Genomic DNA, 20,559 nt, shown 5'->3' with positions numbered 1-20,559 from the left:
GGGGACCATGGGCAGCAGTAAGTACCCTCCCTAATACACACACATACACACTATATATATATATGTGTGTGTGTGTGTGTGTGTATATATATATGTACACACATACACACACACAATTTCATGGTCAAGTCAAATCTGAAACCATAGTATCTCTAGTTTATGACACACACATATCTACATACAAGATCTTCAACAGCAATGCCAGGCAAATCAACCTATAGAAATATACCCCGTCAGTGAAGTGACTTCTCCAGACCTTGCATGCTGCAGGAAATAGAAATGATAGCCTGAAACTCCTTTGTGAATATAATCTCTGTGGGAGCAAGAGAACCCACCTCAGTGGCTTTGCCCTCCGGTGAAATCTCCTGGCTCTCACTACCTTTCCGTTGGTTTATTAGAGAGCATAGTTAAGCAAGCCATGCCTTCCTCATTTTCATCCGTCTCCCCTCTCCAGTCCCTCATCACATCTTAGGACATCTTCAAGTCTCACGCCTGTTCTTCTTCCCATGCTCATTCTTAAGCATTCCCTGGATCATTTCAGAAGCCTCAAGCAGATTGGCAGGTTCAAGTCTAGTCCCTCCTTTCATCCTGGTCTTCCTCTGCTCAGCGACCTTCCCATAAAGCTCCTGCCCGAAACTGTCTATAAGCCTCTCCCAGCCCACCTCTGGAGCTCCTCCTGGCTCCTTTCCCCTAGAGCGCCTCCTGTGCCCTCAGAGTGGGACTCCTTGGCCTGCTTCTCATTCCTGCCTGTAGACCTCCAACCTGGCCCCAGGCCCCCTCCCTCCCCGAAGACCCACTGGGCTGCTTCTGCAGCTCTCCCTTGGCACCGCATGCAGCTTTGTGCTGTTGTTTCCTGGTTCATGTTTTTCATGGTTCCTTCATGGATCAAGAGCTTGAGGGAGAGCAGCAAGCTACGTACAGTAATATCGCCGGTAGTGCCTCGCTCACTGCTCAGGAGGTGGGTGGCTGCCCATTTCTTCAAAATGCACGTGGTCTGGAACAGGAGTTGATAGTGTGTAATCACTTTTTTTCTTTTCTTTTTTCTTTTTTTTTTTTTTTTTTTTGAGACAAGAGTTTCACTTTTGTCACCCAGGCTGGAGGCTGGAGTGCAATGGCTCTATCTCGGCTCACTGCAACCTCCACCTCCCGGGTTCAAGCGATTCTCCTGCCTTAACCTCCCGAGTAGCTGGGATTACAGGCACCTGCCGTCATGCTCAGCTAATTTTTGTATTTTTAGTAGAGACAAGTTTTCACCATGTTGGCCAGACTGGTTTTGAAATCCTGACCTCAGGTGATCCACTCACCTTGGCCTCCCAAAGTGATAGGATTACAGGAGTGAGCCACTGATCCCAGCCTGTAATCATGTTTTTTGTTTTTGTTTTTTTTTTAACAGTCTCGTTCTGTTGCCAAGCTGGAGTGCGATCTCAGCTCACTGCAGCCTCTGCCTCCTGAGTTCAAGCTATTCCCCTGCTTCAGCCTCCCAAGTAGCTGAGACTGCAGGCATGCACCACCATGCCCAGCTAATTTTTGTATTTTTAATAGAGATGAGGTTTCACCATCTTGGCCAGGATGGTCTTGATCTCTTGAACTCGTGATCCACACACCTCGGCCTTCCAAGGTAATGGATTACAGGCGTGAACCACTGCACCTGACCCGCAAATTCTTTCTGTGTAGATAAAATGGCTTCAGAAGGACAGGTCAGGAAACTCATGTGTCCCAGAGGGAGGGACATTTTGTACCAGCCGTAGCTTGTAGAAAGATCCTTCTTATTCAACAAATATAGCAACTCCTGTCTGGGAAATCAGTACCCACTACTCAGGGTGGGGAAAAACACCTACTACATAGGTATCTACCCTAGGTCACATTTTCTAATGTCAGGTTTTGACATATAGGTATGAAGTCATGCTGTTCTATGAGTTTTGACAAATGTACACAGTTGTATCATCACCACCATAACATATAGAATGCTTCCATTGCCCCAGAAAGTTCCTTTGCGCCCTCTGGTGGCAGGCCCCCAGTCACCCTCTCCCAGCCCCGGGCAACCACGGATCTGTTTTGCTTTTTCACAAAGGTCATATAAATGGAATCATACAGTATGCGGCCTTCTGTGTTTGGCTTCTTAAACTCAGCGTAATGTTTTTGAGATTCCTCCGTGTCATTACATGGAGGAATGGTTCACGCCTCTTTATTGCTGAGGAGTATTCCATTGTGTGGATCTACCACAATTTGTTTATCCAAACCTATGGTTTTTAATTTTCTTGATGCAAATATTTTTCCACATCATTGATATTTCCTTATTGGCAATGTAAGCTTTGGTATGATCTATTTCTAGAGGCCTCAGATTTCTTTCATTTCACTCATTTATTCAGCACGTATTTAATGGTTGCCATGAAGCCCATAACTTGCAGACAACTTGAGAGTAGGGTTTTTAAAACCTGGGCAGACCCCTTGTTGCTGAGAACTCAGCTAGCAGTGGTTCTCCACCTGGCTGCATGTTAGATCCTCTTGGGGAACTGTAAACAAACAAAAAAGAAAAAAAACTCAAAACCCTGAAGACCAGTCCTGGGCTGACAGACTGTCCCAGTTTGCCCTGGGCTAAAGGGTTTCCCAGAATGTGGGACTTTAAGTACTAAAATGGGGATGCTGGACACCCACCCCCAAGGCCACGTGTATCAGAGTCTCTAGAATGGTTGGGGCTGTGCACAGGGCTGGTTAGAAAGCTTCCCCAGGTGATTCTATTGTGCAGTCAAGGTTGAGAACCAGGGAGCCTGCTAGAACCTCAGGCCTGTAATCCTCCCTGTGCCTGGAGGTAAAAGTGAGACAAAAGGTCCACCCAGGCTGGTTGGAGCTAAGGTAAAGAGAAGAGGGATAAGTAACTGGCCGTATCCAGTATTCCTCTATTTTTTTTTTTTTTTTTTTACTCATTTCTCTTTTTAAAAGATCAGGAATCTAATATCCTGGAGTATCGACAGCCAGTACTGTGAGATGCAGGGGGGAGTGAACTGGGTGAGGGAGAAGCAATGAGCAGGCAGTGTGATGCTCTGAGCCCACGTGCCTGCAAGCCTGACCCAGCACTTAAGCTCAGCAGAACCAACACAGAGCTTCTGTGTTTAACTTCTTGAGTGCTTGCAAGCTCTTGGATGACACAATGTCACCTGTCACACAGCCTTGTTTTCTTGTTACTTTTCCAGGGATTATCAGCAGCCTCAGGTGCCTTACTCCCATAGGCTCAAAAGTTCTGTTCATGTCCTGCAATTTTTTCCTGCAGTATTGCTATGGACCTTATTCTGACCCTTGGTTGTCATTGTGATGTGGTGTGTTGAGGCTCTCAAAAACAAGAGGGACCCAAAAAGCAAGAGGGTCTCAATCTGTGTCCTAAGTGATAGATGCAACTGTACTGCCTGAAAGGCGGGACCTGCTGTCCGTAGTTAAAATTTTGATGTTTCAAGAAAAAGACAAGAATGGGTGACTTGAAAAAGGCTTACAAGTTAAATCTCAGTTGCGTTAGCCTGCCCTTCCAGGAAGTGGCTAGTTTTACCTTTCTTAGCCTACCATTGGCAGGGATTATAACCACAGCTATTTCTCGTGTGGGGCAGGAAGTCATCTGACAGGAATTGAGTGCTGTGCATGTTTCCAGCATTGCATGTTAAGAAAACGCCTTCCTAGACACTCTGAGTCAGTCCCCATAGTTTTAGGATGTGGGTCATGCTCCATTTCCCAGGTAAGGGATTTGAGCATTTGAAGAGACTGGCTTTTAACTAGTAAGTGGCAGAGCCAGGACTTGGAACCAAGGTTTTATGACAAATAGGACTCTTCTGCCCGTTTGGACTCCAAATTAAATGTTCTTACCTCTGAAGCATCCCCACCGAAACCATTGGGCAAGAGGCAGAGAATGTGAGTGTTGTCTTTTCCCCCAAATAAGTACTGCCCCTCTGCAAAGCATGGAAGTGTGTTGCTAATATGTCCTCCCTCTCTCTGCCTCTCTCCAAGGCGGGGAACACGGCTCTGCACCTGGCCTGCCAGAACAGCCACTCCCAGAGCACGCGCGTCCTCCTGCTGGCCGGGTCCCGCGCTGACCTCAAAAATAATGTGGGTGAACAAAACCAGATTCTCTTTCTTGTGTCACTTCAGAAAATAACTTCATGAGCATACTTGAACCTTAACATCTAGAAATTAAAATGTAAAAAGTATTTGGGGACTATCTCTAAAGTGTTCTTTTTTTGGCAATTTTCTAAGGGGTCATTCGGGCACATGAGAGGAGGAATCAAAAGACTTGGAAATACTGCTTTTCTCCCATCCTTTTCCCTTCATGCCTCATCTTTGGTTTATCATTTCTTACAGCACGTGTCTGGCCAATTACAGACTAGGAAACCAGTTAATGTTTAAAGAACGTCTCTACCCACATAGAGTGTTGTACTATTATCAGCAAAGATGAGCTGGTGCCATTTACAGGGGAGGTCCTCTGATGCCCCATGCCCAGAATCTACAGTGAGCAGGTCCTATTGATTACCAAGGCGTCCTTGGGATGAGCTGACTGGAAGGGTCACATGGGTATCACTTCTTCACAAAGAAGCTGTATATTTCCTTTATAAATCCCCTGCCTTAGCCACGTTGGCTAAATAAATAAATAAGTAAATAAATCTGAGGCTTCTTTCTAAAGTGTCCTCAGCTGAGGGTCTCCCTGTTTGGGGTAGACTCATCTAATGCTCTGAACCTCAGCTTTGAGCTTGGTTCCGTCTTAATGCAGGGGAGAAAAGTATGCCGAGTGGCCAGCGTTCTCCAGACAGAGCTAGAATGGAAACGGCAAGAGAACACTGCAGGCAGCTTTGTGTCTCTAGTTCTTTGTCTTTCTGGAAACAGGGTTCTGCCTGTTGTGCTTACTGAGCATCCTGCCCCTGAGTTTTTCTTCATACCCTTTTTTTGCTCCCAGCGATTGCTTCCTTATCAACTCCCCTACTACATAGCTCCATATAGGATATTGGGGTCCAACTGAAGTGGGATACTCCTTGAACTTCAGGGGGCACATGTGATCTTAAGATTTGACAAACCCCTGCTGCCCTGTCCTTTCATCTGTGAGGGATCTGTGCTGGGAGGGGCTGTTCGTCTTAAGTCAGTGTGCTACCGACCTTTTGGGTTGTAGGGAGTAGGGTCCCTGGATCCTCCTCAAGCACTGGGTAAGCAAAGCCTCCCTTAGCTCTTGCGAAGGTCTCATGGGGAGCAGATGTCTAGTTTCATAAACATGAAAGCAGTGATTCCGTGACCACGTGGTGGTTCTGCACAGGCAGAACGGGGGCGGGGCTGCCCATAGCGGCAAAGGACGGCGAGCCTTGGGATGGAGTGTCTGTTAAAAGAGCTGCTTATGATCCCCTAAACAGCATATGACAGTCTGCCAGCTTTTAAATAGCGTTTTCTTTCTACTTGTCTCTATTTTGTTTTGTAACTGCTCAGATTGTGCTTAGAGTTTGATTTTTGTCCGCAGGCAGGAGACACCTGTTTGCACGTTGCTGCGCGCTATAATCACTTGTCCATCATTAGGCTCCTCCTCAGTGCTTTCTGTTCTCTCCATGAAAAGAACCAGGTCAGTGCATGTATCCTCTTCATGGCTGCCAGCACCCTTCCCACAAGGCTACTGGACAGGTGTGTTAGTGCAGACGGGAGCAGAGGCTGCTGGGAAGTGCTGCCATGTCACCTGTCTGGGACTCAGCCAGCAATGGGCTTTGCATGGGTGTCCTACTGAGTTCTAGTGGCCCTGGCTTATCTGGCCTCCTAGAGAAAGTGTGCCCTTATAATTCCTGTGCATATCACCACATTTGCATATTGAACATTTTCTGGAGATCCTGGGGCAGGCTTTGTTTTATAATATAATTTTAAAAAGAAAACCCACAAGAAAGAATGTGATTTAGTAAGGAAGCAAGGGAGGCCGGGTGCAGTGGCTCACATCCCAGTACTTTGGGAAGCCGAGGCAGGAGGATCACTTGAGGCTAGGAGTTCAAGACCAGCCTAGGCAACATAGCAAGACCCTGTCTCTACAAAAAAAATTTTAAAAAATGTGGCCAGCCATGGTAGCTCATGCCTGTAATCCCAGCACTTTGAGAGGCCAAGGTGGGCAGATCACTTCGAGCTCAGGAGTTTAAGACTGGCCTGGCCAACATGGTGAAACCCTGTCTCTATCAAAAATACAAAAATTAGCCGGGCGTGGTGGTGTGCACCTGTAATCCCAGCTACTCAGGAAACTGAGGCAGGAGAATTACCTGAACCCAGGAAGCAGAGGTTGCAGTGAGCCAAGATCATGCCATTGTACTACAACCTGGGCAACAGAGCAAGACTCTGTCTCAAAACAAATAAATAATAAGTTAATTAATTTAAAAAATAAAAATTAGGCAGAGTGGCATGTGCCTGTAGTCCCAGCTACTCAGGAGGCTGAGGCGGGAGGCTCATTTGAGCCCAGGAGTTTGAAGCTGTGGTAAGCCATGATCTTGCCACTGCACACCAGTCTGGGCAACAGAAAGACCCCGTCTCTTTAAAGGAAAAAAAAGAAAAAAAACCACCAAGCAAGCATAGGAATTAGAAGTCTTAGGACTCCCTGAGTTCTGTTCCTTGCACTGCCACTTACTTACACTTGAGCTGATAGTCTTTCATTTCCATAAAATTGGGCACATAATCTGTAGAGAGTGCCATGTTTTGAAATAAAGCTGTGAATATTATCGTCTTCCTTGGAAATGTGCACAATTTCCAGCAGTCATTGGATTTGAAAAATAGATTGTCTTGGTATTTATTGATACCTGTGGGTATGTTGTTTGGCTTTTCTTTGTTGGAGTGCATAAATCTGAACTAAAAAAAAAATTAGATTGTGGTATAGATTAAACATACCATGTAACAGTGGTTTCTGACCCCGGCTGCATATGAGACTCAACAGGGGAATTAAAAATACTATTCCTGGATCCCACCCCATTTGAAAGAGCCAGAACCTTTGGGGATTAGGTCCAGGCAATGGTATTTTTAAAAAGCTCTCTGTCTCAGTGTACAGCCAGGATTGAGAACCACTGACCTAATCAAGTAGCTAAGTCTGTCATTCCACAGCCTCCCCAGTGGGGTGCTAGGTCATCAGATGACCCTGCATAGCCCCAACCAACCAGTGCCTTTCAACCTTGGCAGCATGTCACGGCACCTGAGAGCTTTAAAAAGTCCCCCTGCCCAGCCCACATGGCAGACCAATGAATTCAGAATATCTGGGAGTGGGACCCAAACATCAGCATTTTTTAACGCTCTGAAGTTTATTCCAATATTCAGCCAAGGGAAAAGCACTGTGCAGAGCTTCCCTTCAATACGCACAGCTAAGTGACTCAGAAATGAAATAAAAATTTTCCCACCCCTCACAAAGATGGCTGAATTTTCATGCTACCCAGGAAAAAAGTATCAGGCGCTTTGCCTGATCACCTGATAGGAGAAAGAATGAATTGTTTCACTTCTCCTATATTTGTCTGGTTTATTTATATCATTGTGTTTGGAAATGACAGCATTTGCATTTGGAATTGGCCCACTAAGCTACAGTTGTCTTTATCCTCCTTTCATAGTTGATTTTGTGAAAGCATATTTCTTGTATAAAGATAATGTGAACATTTATTTATAGGCTATCTATAAGATGAAGAAAACAGTTGGTCTTGAGTGAACACTGGTTCTTGGTGTTTCCACCCGCACAAAGCTATATCCTAGCCTGCAGATGGATTGAGTCCCAGTGACCCCTTCAGATCTTCCCGCTGTAGCTGCAGGCCGACCTGTCACCTCTCCAGTGCTTGCAGAAGTAGCTGTCTTCACAGCTTCTCCTGCTCAATCCGGCACTCGGACATCAAGCAGTTTTCTGACCTCTGACCTCCCTGGGTAAAGGAACAGGGTCAAAAGTGGAATGACTAGCCTGCCTGCCCCAGGCCTGTCCTCCTGTCTTTGTGAGGCTTCGGTCCCATCATTCTTAACAACCCCAGGCCAGCATTCCTTTGCCCCTGCATTTAATCCTGCTGTGTGATTTCAGGTGTCCCCACTCAGAAATAAAGGTGATATTGGTGCCGAGGTCACTTAGTTCCAAGATCTCTTTGAGTAGAGCCTCATAACGCTTTAACAAAGGGCCCCATTTCAGTCTCAGGCAAATCTCAGTTTGACTTTGAAGAGCCACACTTAGGCCAGGTAATGAAAAGCTGGGGGCTGTAGGCCATGAGCAGATGAGGTTTAGCAGGCCTTCTAATCAATTCCAGGCTGGAGACACAGCACTTCACATTGCTGCTGCCCTAAATCACAAGAAGGTGGCCAAAATCTTACTGGAAGCCGGAGCAGATACGACCATTGTTAACAATGTAAGTTGAGTTGCAACACTGCTATCTAAAGTGGTTCCCACCCCTTTCCAGATTGGGATGTGTACTAAACCCCTGCAGACCCCCAGCCCAGCACACTCTGGAAGAGGGGGGAATCTCTCCTGGAACCACAGCCCCTGGGGCCATTGGGGTGGACTTGAAGGGGACCCGGGCTCTGAGCAGTCCCAGGAATTGACAAGCCTTGGGGCCTGCTTTTAGTTGCCTAACTGCAGTGAGCACCACCTGGCATGAAAAAGAACTCAGGGATGTTCAGGTAAACTGACAAGTGGATGTTACAAAGTGAGTTCCAGGCTGTAAATGCATGTGGTGCTCAGAAAAATGGCCACATGACCCTCAGGTTAATCAGCTTCAAAATTCTAAAGCAACTCCTTTCTCTTCCACTTTGCCTGACCTCACTGTTTCCCTTTCCCCCTCCCCCTCTCACTGTGTGTCCTGCAGATCCTAGAGCAGGCACCAGCTCAGATGTGCTTTCTTCTTCGAGGCTGCCCTGAGGTCTCTGTCCTTCCGAATGGTTCAGCAGGGCCTGGAGGGTGCAACAGCTGCTGTGTGGAGGTTTTTTTGAGGGGTGTGGTCTGGAACTGCTGAAGCTGGCACAAGGCTCTTCAGCTTGCTTGGCTCCTGTATCTAGCTCCCGTCTTCCTCCTCCTGCCCTCTCATAGCTCTACAACCAGTACTGGGGGCACAGTTACCTCTTCCGTGATGCCTTGAATATCTTCTTTTGCTATCAACTCTTGGGTTTTGGCTTCATCTCCTGAGAACCTACATTGTGGCCATAACTCGTAACTGCTTTTCATATTCCACTTCCTGAATCTCTGTGGCCAGCCCTGATCTGCCCCTCCGGTGTCTTCCCACTGTTTTCCAGGGGAGATTCATCACTGGGCTGGGCCTCAGATCCTCTGTGGTGTTTGCCTAACAGAAACGTTCCCCCGGATGCTCCCTGAGTGCTCCCTTCCCTCCCCTCTTTTCCGGGAGGCACTCCTTGGTGGGTGGTGCCCAGGCCTTGGCCTCCTAAAGCACTTCTTGCCCCCTCGGTCTTCCCTTGCCCTCTGGTGTCGTATATTTTACTTAGTGTGTCCTCCCGTGTGACCCACCTCCCTCACTGGAGGGTCTGAGGCTGGTGACCAGGGCCACATCACATAGGTGGCCATGTTTTGCCACGTAGGTGCTGGGTGTGACTGGGCATGGAACTGCCTGCTCCTGGCCAGAGGTGTGCCAGCTGGGCGGTGTGCGTGCGGGATCAGCAGCCCTTTCTCACCTGTCCTACTCTGCCTCTCCTCAGGCAGGCCAGACTCCGCTGGAGACTGCCCGCTGCCACAATAACCCGGAAGTTGCTCTTCTCCTTACTAAAGCTCCCCAGGTAGGATTTACTGCCCTTTCCATGGTACTGATTATGTGGGGCTACAAAGTTGTTGGGACTCCTGGTTGCAATCTACTGAAGCCACTTCAAACGAACTTACATAGGGAATGTAACCAGGCACTGGAGGTGTAGGCATCCATGGGGCCCAGGATGACGGGAGTCAAAGGCTTCAAGTCCAGCTCTTCACGCCTGGGCCGCCTCGTCTTCTCCCTGTGGCTGGATCATTGTCTCAGCCAGCCGCCTGGGTCATAACTTCCCAAATACTCAGCCGAGGAAGAAGTTCCAGTGTAAGACATTGCAGGAGAGGGCCATGATTGCAGAGTTTAGGCCAAATGCCCATCCCTGAAGAAGTGGGACAGGGACTTTAAGAAGGAGCTTCCCCAGAGAAAGGCAGGAGGGAGGGGACCATTCTGGGCAGACAGTCGCCTGCCAGAGACAGTTAAGTACAGTCTAGTTTTCTTTCCTCTTTTACTGAATAATGTTATTTTGACCATCATTTAATTCTTTTTAAATGGTGGCTGATACTTTAGTTGATGTTGACATTATCTAAGTAACAATAAAGAAATTTAATAATAATTTACAAGCTATTCATAATTCTAGCCCCCTGAAACAACTGTTTTTGTTTCATCCACAAAATAGATGAAACAGACACATAATTGTTTTATAATTGTGCTTACAATGTATATACCCTTTTGTATTTCTTCCTTTTATCCTATTATAAAACAATGTTCTGCAGTCTTCATAATTATTCATTATAATGGAGGCATAATATTCTTTTTGTTGCTATTAATATTTTATTAAGCCATTTCCTTAATGATGGACATTTAGGTTGTTTCCAGATTGGCACTATTCTGTATTACATTATAGAAAACACTGATTGGCTTTCCATCTTATTCTGCAAGAAGAAGATGAAGTCTTCAGGGAGTCAAAGGAAGATTTTGAACACTACCCTGCTGCAAAATAACCCAATACCAGCCCAGGGTTTGGGATGGCCTTTATTTCATCTAAGTTCTTAAAACATGCCTAATATAACTAGTAGTTTCTGGAAATGGTTAAGATTTGTATCTTTTGCAAAATTGATCACCCTCTTGTGCGTGGAGCTGGTCCTTCTCAGTGGTCTCTGAAAGGCCGCAGAGCTCCTGACAAAAGGAAGTCAGTAGGAAAAGCTGCGGGGTTTCACGTCTAGCAGCTTTTATCGTAAGTGGAATCACATCCATGAATCCTGATAGAAAAATGCTAGTCTCTCATGGATCTAAAAGTATGAAGTGCTATATAAACGTCAGAACTCATCACATTTCTCTGGCAATTTCAGTATGTGGTAATTTAATGGACAGCCAGCCCCACCCTCAGCCATACAAAGATCAAGTCTTATGGGGCTGGAGGGTTCCCTAGGCATAGAAGGATTGACGGATCTTTAATCCACCTGTCATTTGTCTTCCAGAGCCCAAGGATCTTCACTTACAGGGAAAAGAGCCTTACCGTGGACCATTTCCCTGTGCAGTTCTTTTTTGTTTCCACTTAAAAAAAGACTTAAGCAAGTTTCTCCATGCTTACATCGAATAACAAATAAATTGGATGACATGCTATGAAAGTTTTTTTTATGCATAATTGTATATGCTGAGCCTTATTCTCAACACAAACAAGGAACTTTAGGCATAAGATGTTATGCATACTGTTCTCTTGATCTGTGGTTACAGAAATAGCATTAGTGTTTGCTTTGCCTGAAAAGAGAAATCCCCTTGCCTTAGGCCCATAGACGGACATGGATTTTAAATGGGCCACAGCAGTACTAAGAGGGTACTATTTATTTATTTATTTGAGACAGAGTCTTGCTATGTCACTCAGGCTGGAGTGCAGTGGTGCAGTCTCGGCTCACTGCAACCTCCGTCTCTGGGGTTCAAGTGATTCTCCTGTCTCAACCTCCTGAGTAGCTGGGATTACAGGCATGTGCCACCACACCCAGCTGATTTTTATATTTTTAGTAGAGACGGGGTTTCACCATGTTGGCCAGGCTGGTCTCGAACTCCTGAGCTCAGGTGATCCACCCACCTTGGCCTCCCAAAGTGCTGAGATTACAGGCATGAGCCACTGCACCCAGCTATAGGATACTACTTTTGGAGACTTCTCAGTCAATATTCCCTCATTTCTGTGGACTGGAAAAAATTAATGACATCCCATTTAGTAGATGGTCTGGTTTGCTGAGAAAGGCTGGAAGTCATGCAAAGTTATTTTCACTGACTAATAATGTGGTGAATGAAGGGAATTTTGCTGATTATAATTTTGAGTTTGGGTGAACTCTGAGTGTCACTTGTCATTTTGATTGGTGTGGTTTACAAATGCTCTGAAAGTAAATTTTAGGCTGATTCTGGTGCTGTATTAAGAGTCTGTACATCAGGTGAGCGATGGGTATAGTCACTTTCTTTCATCATACTTGATTTCCTGGTGAATCTGAATTTAGCTTTAGAAATGACTTGGGGAAGTGGTTCTTGGACTTCTTGGTCTAAGGACTCTTTTACATTTTTAACTATTATGGACCAGAGACTGAAGGTTTCCATCAACTCAAAGATCTGTACTCTGTTAAACACCCTCTGCCAGTTAAGCCACCTGAAGGCAGGGAGGGAAGCACCTGACAGTGACTGACAGTCCACTCTGTGCCAGCCATCGTTTTTTTCTTGGTGAATCCCAATGACTCCTCGTTTTTCTTTCTTTTTCTTTTTTAAAAATAAAGACGAGGCCGGGCGCGGTGGCTCACGCCTGTAATCCCAGCACTTTGGGAGGCTGAGACAGGCAGATCATGAGGTCAGGAGATTGAGACCATCCTGGCTAACACGGTGAAACCCCATCTCTACTAAAAATACAAAATAAAATTAACCAGACGTGGTGGCAGGCGTCTGTAGTCCCAGCTACTCGGGAGGCTGAGGCAGGAGAATGGTATGAACCCAGGAGGCGGAGCTTGCAGTGAGCCGAGATCACGCCACTGCATTCCAGCCTGGGCGACAGAGCAAGACTCTGTCTCAAAAAATAATAATAATAAAAATAAAGATGAGCTCTCGCTTTGTCTGCCAGGCTGGTCTTAAACTCCTCTCCTCGAGCAATCCTCCCACCTATGCTTCCCAGAGTGTTGGGCTTATAGGCGTGAGCCGCTGCGCCTGACCCATTGTTACATTTGAGAAGACAGAGTGCAGACAGATCAAATCACTTGCCCAAAGACCCTACAGCCAGCGGCTACTGGCTTCAAACTGAGATCTGTTCTGACCCACAGACGTTTTCTTGTGTCCATTCTGTCACTCTGCACTATAAGAGGCAGAGTAAATGCTTCTTTTTGGGGAAGAGATCCCTGTCCCGTGGTTGGTACTATGGCTCATAGATACACCTTAATAATAGTTTGAATCAAATTGATGTGACTTGGACACAGTTTGGCCAAGGGAACATCTGGGCTAGCTCAGGTCCAGTGTACCAAGATGGAGAGTGAGGCTGTGCCTCGCACGGGGCTGCTCTGCTGCGTCTCACAACTCCAGGAGACGCCATCCATATCCTAGTTTATGTGCATGGCACTCCCTGGAGCACAGCCTCTGTGCGTGGATTGGCAGTCCCGGCCCGGCATCAGTGTCTATAGATATTAGCATCATAGACTTTGAGCTTCTTGAGGTCAGGGATAATATCCTACCTGTCTCCGCGTCCCTGTAGTGCCCAGGACAAGACCTAGGAAGTTGGTAGGTGGTCAGAGGTGCTTGCTTGATGTGCGCACCTGCTCTCACCCTCTAGGCTGTAAATTCCGTTAGGTCAGAGCCCCGGTCCAAGGAGAATTCTCTCACAAGGATGCTGCGCACACCAGTGGTTGTAACAATGCCGTTTGCCTCCTTCAGGTCTTGCGCTTCAGTCGTGGGCGAAGCCTGAGGAAAAAGAGAGAGAGGCTCAAGGAAGAGAGGAGAGCCCAGTCTGTGCCAAGAGATGAGGTGGCCCAAAGCAAGGTGGGGGGCAGTCCTCCCTCCGTCCCCACATCCGCCTGTGCTCAGAGGGTGGGAAACTATCTGCCTGCTTCAGCCAGGTTCACCTGGTGGCTGCCAGGCCCTCTCTGCCTCTCCTCCTTGCTGGAGCTCTTCAAACTGTTGCCAGTCTTTTTCTCTTTGGCTTCGCATCCTCCATTCCCCAAGGTTTCAGGCCATGTGCCTCTGTGTGCGCTGCCCATTACCCATCCAGTATGCATTGGGGGCACACTTACCAGCCCAGGTATCTGTGGCCTTTGCCCACGCCCTGTGGGCAGTACTGCTTCTCTAACACTGTGTCCAGATTGTGTAGGACAGTGGCTCTCAAAATGTGGTGTCCAGTGTGTCACCTGGGGCCTTATTAGAAATGATAATTCTTGGGCCTCACCTCAAACCCACGGGATCAGAAACTCAGGTGGGGCCCAGCAATCTGTGTTGGAACAAGCCCTCCAGGGCACTCTCATGTGGACTAACATTTGAGAGCCACTGGTATAGGCCACTTCCATTTAGGGAAGAGACCAAGGCTATGCTAGCCTATATGGCTCCCTTATATGAATTAGAAAATATGCCCCCCGGGCAGACCCACCGTGCACAGGGCACGCATGGTGAGCAGAGCCTGAGCTGATTTCAACTCCTCTTGCCCCACACCTCCACCTCAGCTAGGTGCCCTTGTGCCTTGTAGCCCTGGAATGAACCATGCCTTTGAGTTCAATCAGGAGGAAGAAGCCTGGGGTATAGAGGCAGCTTTTGGCACAGAAAATGTTATCACCAAGTACTTGCTCTTCTATCTGCTATTTCAGAATCCTCTCATCAGTTTCCAGGGTTAAGGCATTGCAACTCTGATTAACTTCCTAGGTGTGAATTGTACATATTCAGTTGTGAACATTCTCACAAGGACCAGAAATATGATATTTTTTCATTTCAAAGGATTCTTACTCTTTGCCATGAATTTTGTTGGTGGGGTTGGAGGTGGTGGGTGGGGGGCGGCATCCAAGGTCAAAGAATGAGTGAGTGATGTTTTGTTGAAATGTAAACGACCAAAAATCTCGAATGTTGAGGTGTTTTGTGTCGGGTAGGTTCCTGGTGTTCTACAGCATCGAATTAGACCCGGGAATATATTTAGCTTAGGACCTAATAAATACAATAAAAGCCAAATTGTTCAACCAACCAGGAAAAGCATTCTCTGTTAAGACCACCAAGCAGTGTTTCCTGTGTCTGAAATCTATGGCATCTGCAAAGGTTCCCGTGGGTCCCTTACTATATGGAATCTTGCAAAGAAAATTTGACCCTATTAGTGAAAAAGGCCAAGGCAGCAAACACAATAGGTCTCTGGGCTTTTTCCTACTGTAGGGCAGTGTCTCAGCAGGAGACACCCCCAGCAGTGAACAGGCTGTGGCCAGAAAAGAAGAAGCCAGAGAAGAGTTCCTGTCAGCCTCCCCAGAACCCAGAGCAAAGGATGACAGGAGGAGAAAGTCAAGGCCCAAGGTCAGGAGACACAGAAAGCAGCCCAGGGGGTGGCTGGGAGCCTGGGTGGCACGGGTCCTGGCAGAGTGTCGTGCCTGTCAGCTAAAAAGTCCCCTCACTTGGCTGGCTGATTTGGAGCCAGAGCACAGAAATTAAATCTGGCTAACATCAGACACAAGGTGAATGTGCTGATACATTTCTTTTGACATATGTGGCTTGGAGTAGAACACCATGAGGTGAAACAAAGTGGGGCTCTTTGCCCAAATGGGGTGACATGGGCGCCACTGACTGGTGTCAGTCTTGCAAGGGTCAAAGCATTCAGGGGTGTTGTCTCTTCCTCTCCCACAGGTATCAGCATTTTCTGACCCCACCCCACCAGCCGACCAACAGCCTGGACACCAGAAGAACCTGCATGCTCATAATCACCCTAAAAAGAGGAACAGGCATCGGTGTTCATCCCCGCCCCCACCCCATGAGTTCAGGGCATACCAGCTCTACACATTGTACCGGGGCAAGGATGGGAAAGTGATGCAGGTACCTGCTAAGCACTGTCAGGAGAAGGGAACATAGGCCTTCAGCAAGGGTTTTTGTTTAACGGCATTCCTGGGGGCTGATAGCCACTTTAGGCATTGACTTAGTTAAGCACAAGCTTTGAAGGTAAGCCAGATGGCCTCCCCACCTGCACGGTGCAGATCCACTCCTGCTGCTAAGGCCAAGGCAGACGGAGGTGTGTGTGTAGCTGCAGAGCTTGCTGCACCATCCTCAGGTGACTAGGTATCTTGAGGCCCCAGGGTATATAAAAGCACCTAAGAAGAGGGACCATATCTTACCCTCTGAATCTTCTTCCCCAAAGCTTCGCCTATAAGATATTTCAAAGTTATGACAAGGATGAGCCTATCTCTTCCATCATCTCTATCCTCTGGTATACTGCCTGGCACACGGTGGGTGCTCCAAACATACTTGTTGAAGGAATGAACTTTTTTGTTTCTCTCTTAGGCACCAATAAATGGTTGTCGATGTGAACCTCTAATCAACAAGCTGGAGAATCAGTTGGAGGCTACTGTGGAGGAGATAAAAGCAGAGCTGGGATCGGTTCAGGACAAAATGAATACAAAGCTGGGGCAGATGGAGAATAAGACCCAGCACCAAGTATGTCCTAAGGCCCAGCTTCCTAACTGCAAGGTGTTCTGGCGGAACATGAACTCAGGAGCCGACTTTGACTTCAGCACACCCTTCTACCCTGGGATGTCTGATGGGCTGTCAGGGAAGAGGCCTGCTTCTGCTTATGTGATTTTGTTAAAGCACATTTAGTTCAACTTTTTAAAGAACATGTTTAAATTGCTTCTTATTATAAAAATAAGATAGCCCCATTACAGAGCATTTTTAGAAATATGAAAATTAGGAAAATAAGTCACCTATAAGCCCACTGTGCCGAAAAGCACTATTAATATTTGGGTTTAAGCTGGGAATGATGGCTCACATCTGTCATGCCAGCACTTTGGGAAGCCAATGTGGGCAGGTCACTTGAGGTCAGGAGTTCGAAACCAGCCTGGCCAACATGGTGAAACCCTGCCTCTTCTAAAAATACAAAAATTGACCTGGTGTGGTGGCTCACACCTGTAATCTCAGCTACTCAGGAGGCTGAGGCACAAGAATTGCTTGAAGCTGGGAGGTGGAGGTTGCAGTGAGCGGAGATCGTGCCACTGCTCCCCAGCCTGGGTGACAGAGTGAGACTCTGTCTAGAAAAAAAAAAAAAAAAAATTGGGTTTTATCTTCTTTAAGTCTTTTTCTATGTCAGTCTTTCTATTTGTCAATTTTTGCTACACTCCTTTCCCACTGCATACAAAATTAGAATAATAATGTTTTTTTCTTTTCCCAACTTTTTATTTTAAAAGTTTTCAAACATACAGAAAAGTTCACAGAATAATGGAATGAATGCTTGCATATAATCCCTGCAGTCAGCCAGTTAATATGTTGCTACATTTGCCTTATCTCTCTGACACATATTTTTTTAAATTCTTGAACTATTTCAGATTTAGTTGCAGACTGTCCTGATGGGACATCTCTAAATATTTCAGAATGTTTAGAATAAGAATAACACTTTCAACTTCACAAAAATATTGCTTTCACACCTGAGAAAATGTTATCCAGTCCATATTCACATTTTCTCGGTTTTCCTAAAATAGTATTTTTTACTGCTTTTTTTTTTTCTTTTCTTTTTTGAGATGGGGTCTGCCTCCATCACCCAGGCTAGAGTGCAGTGTGGCAATCTTAGCTCACTACAGCCTCCACCTTGTGGGTTCAAGTGATTCTACCACCTCAGCCTGCTGAGTAGCTGGGACTAAGGCGGACACCACCATGGCCACCTAATTTTTGTTATTTTCTTGGTAGAGACGGGGTTTTACCATGTTGGCTGGGCTGGTGTCAAACTCCTGGGCTCCAGCGACCCGCCTACCTCGGCCTCCCGAAGTGCTGGGATTTTAGGTGTGATCCACCATGCCCTGCCTAATTTTTTTTTTTTAAGTTTTTGCCAAATTGATTAAGGACATCTTACTGTTTAAGTTTTATTTCCCTGTTTACTGGTAAGATTAAACATTTTTTTTTTTTTTTTTAGGCGGAGTCTGGCTCTCTTGCCTAGGCTGGAGTGCAGTGGCCGGATCTCAGCTCACTGCAAGCTCCGCCTCCTGGGTTTACGCCATTTTCCTGCCTCAGCCTCCCGAGTAGCTGGGACTACAGGCACCCGCCACCTCGCCCAGCTAGTTTTTTGTATTTTTTAGTAGAGACGGGATTTCACCGTGTTAGCCAGGATGGTCTCGATCTCCTGACCTCGTGATCCGCCCGTCTCGGCCTCCCAAAGTGCTGGGATTACAGGCTTGAGCCACCGCGCCCGGCCAAGATTAAACATTTTTAAGGCTTATTTGCTATCTGCATTTTATAGAAAGGCCATTTAAAAAATATTTTGTTAGGGCAATAATAGATTAGTGCAGACTGTGTATAAAAACCCTGCTTGGCCTAGCCTAAGCTGAAGGAGGAATGAGAGATGAAGGTTGGGAAACCTCAAGGGCCTCGCTTCAGTTCAAGGGAGTGACAGATTGGGGTATAGAATCTTCGTCCTCCTTCCAAATCGCTGAGAAAGGACCCTGGCCCCCTTGGGTCAGATGCTCATACCTGAGCCAGTCAGTGTGACCTGTGAACAAAGCAATGTATACCTACCTATGGCTGCTCTTGAGAACAGCCACCTGGAGGAAGCGGTGAAGGGAGTGGGGAGAATAGGCCAATCCTGGAAAGCAGGAGGAGCACAGTTCACAGGAAAACATGGACTGAAGAGGAAAACAGAAGGTGCTCACCACGTCTCCAGAACTGATGTTTCTTTCAATGTTTTGAACATCTGGGTGTGGAATGCCACACGTGTTCCTGACAGGAGGGGAGCTCACCAGTGGGCCTTCGCGGATTGGCTCTTCCTAAAAATAGTTCCTTTCATTCTTTGGTCCTTGTCACAGCAATGAAAGTTTGGCCCTCCTAGGTGTGGGGGATCCCACAGGAAATGCCAAGATGAAGGGGACTTCAGAAGGAAATGTGATTAAAAAGTGACAACTGCTTGTTCTCTGAAGCAATCCTTTAAGTTCCTTCTACACTCTTCTTACATACTTTAGCTACTTCCAATGAAGCACCAAAAATATTTGCTCACTGGAAAAGCTGGATAAAAGCTCCTTTTACTGCCTTGTAGGCAACCACTAACATTTTTTAAAGTGGGGGTTGGGGAAGAGAAAATCTCCATACTTTGAGTTGTAGTTTTTCCTTACAGTAGTCTGGGAAATAATGTTTTAAGGCCTACAAGGCCTGCATGGGCTCAGGTTGTGTATTTACTAGATATTCAGAGTTTCTTTTTTTTTTTTTTTTTCTGACTTACTGCAAACTCTGCCTTCCAGGTTCAAATGGTTCTCCTGCCTCATTCTCCCAAGTAGCTGGGACTACAGGCATGTGCCACCACACCCAGCTAATTTTTGTATTTTTAGTAGAGACGGGGTTTCGCCATGTTGGCCAGGCTGGTCTCAAACTCCTGCCCTCAGGTGGTGGGAGTATGGCCCACCATGCCTGGCCTGTATATTCATAGTCCTTATACCTCTTAAACTTTAACAAATGAGATTTTTAAAAAAAAAAAGAAACATTGGCCTCACAGAAGCATGCTCAAGAATTCTGAAAAAGTTCCATGAGTCCTATATGCAAATGGAATCGGATAAGGGGTTGAAGTTTGCATGCAGGGGCTCCTACTTGGTTCCCTGAGCCCCTCTGCAGGAGCTGAGAAACCAGGGCTCACCCTGAGATCATCTCAGTCTTGCACTCTGCTCCCCTTGACTCCTAGATGCGTGTTTTGGACAAGCTGATGGTTGAGCGACTCTCTGCAGAGAGGACAGAGTGCCTGAACCGCCTGCAACAGCACTCAGACGCGGAGAAGCATGAAGGGGAGAAACGGCAGGTAGGAACCAGCATCTGCCAGTCATTATGATTTCCCACACAGGCCCACTGAGCTCAGACAGGCCTGCCACTGAAAATTCGGAGGCTGAGATTCCCTAAGAGCTTTTGCATTATGTAGTGTATCATTTTTATAATACTGAAATGAGGTTAATAGAAAAGAACCCATAGTTCTGTTTATGTCCATGACTGAATATGCTGGCCACAGATGAAGACCGAACATGCTGGGGAAGATGCCATTTCTGTCCCAAACTCATTCCATGTATTGTGCATTTGTTAGGCCATTACAGTTTTAGAACAAGACAGTTTCTACCCTCAGGGAGTTTACTGTCTCACCAAGATAATAGACATGGAATGGGTACAGTGGGTGTGTGAGAACTCAGGCTTTGTAAGCAACCAGAAGTACTTGGTTTGGAAGATTTGGGTGGTTTTGGGTGGTTGAGTTTAAGGTGGCTCTAAGGCACTTAATGAAGATTGTAGACAGCTCTGCTTGAGTGCCTGCTGTGGCCTATAGGAGGGTGGCTTAGTCTGTCTGTGTTGCTATAAAGGAGTACCAGAGGCTGGGTAATATACAAAGAAGAGAGTTCTTTGGCTCATGGTTCTGCAGGCTGTACAAGAAGCATGGTGCCAGCATCTGCATCTGGTGAGGGCCTCAGGAAGCTTCCACTCATGGTAGAAGGTAAAGGGGAGCTGGTGTGCACAGATCACCTAGCAAGACAAGAGGCAAGAGAGACACGAGGGAGGTGCCAGGCTCTTTTAAGCAACTAGCTCTTTCAAAAAGTAATAGAGTGGCCAGGTGCAGTGGCTCATGCCTGTAATCCCAGCACTTTGGGAAGCCAAGGTGGGCGGATCACGAGGTCAGGAGATTGAGACCACTCTGGCGAACACAGTGAAACCCCACCTCTACTAAAGATAC

At 46.7% G+C, this 20,559-nt stretch overlaps 1 protein-coding gene across 8 annotated transcripts in view; it reads left to right on the top strand.

The window, feature by feature from the left end:
* The window catches only part of LOC105496436 (ankyrin repeat domain 6), a 72,538-nt gene that overhangs the window by 46,867 nt on the left and 5,112 nt on the right, over positions 1–20,559 (top strand). For 5 of the 8 annotated variants that reach the window (XM_024797488.2, XM_011766869.2, XM_071096730.1 and 2 more), the window contains 9 exons: positions 3,991–4,089; positions 5,480–5,578; positions 8,247–8,345; positions 9,643–9,720; positions 13,587–13,691; positions 15,057–15,191; positions 15,519–15,704; positions 16,167–16,319; positions 19,534–19,647. In XM_024797488.2, the coding sequence (XP_024653256.1) occupies positions 3,991–4,089; positions 5,480–5,578; positions 8,247–8,345; positions 9,643–9,720; positions 13,587–13,691; positions 15,057–15,191; positions 15,519–15,704; positions 16,167–16,319; positions 19,534–19,647 (1,068 nt within the window). The remainder of the gene's footprint in view (positions 1–3,990; positions 4,090–5,479; positions 5,579–8,246; positions 8,346–9,642; positions 9,721–13,586; positions 13,692–15,056; positions 15,192–15,518; positions 15,705–16,166; positions 16,320–19,533; positions 19,648–20,559) is intronic. The other 3 variants (XM_071096731.1, XM_011766898.2, XM_071096733.1) reach the window with 2 other exon arrangements.

Source organism: Macaca nemestrina, chromosome 5 (assembly GCF_043159975.1).
Source record: "Macaca nemestrina isolate mMacNem1 chromosome 5, mMacNem.hap1, whole genome shotgun sequence".
Classification (NCBI taxonomy): Eukaryota; Metazoa; Chordata; class Mammalia; order Primates; family Cercopithecidae; genus Macaca; species Macaca nemestrina.
This window is presented reverse-complemented; position numbering and strand designations above follow the sequence as displayed.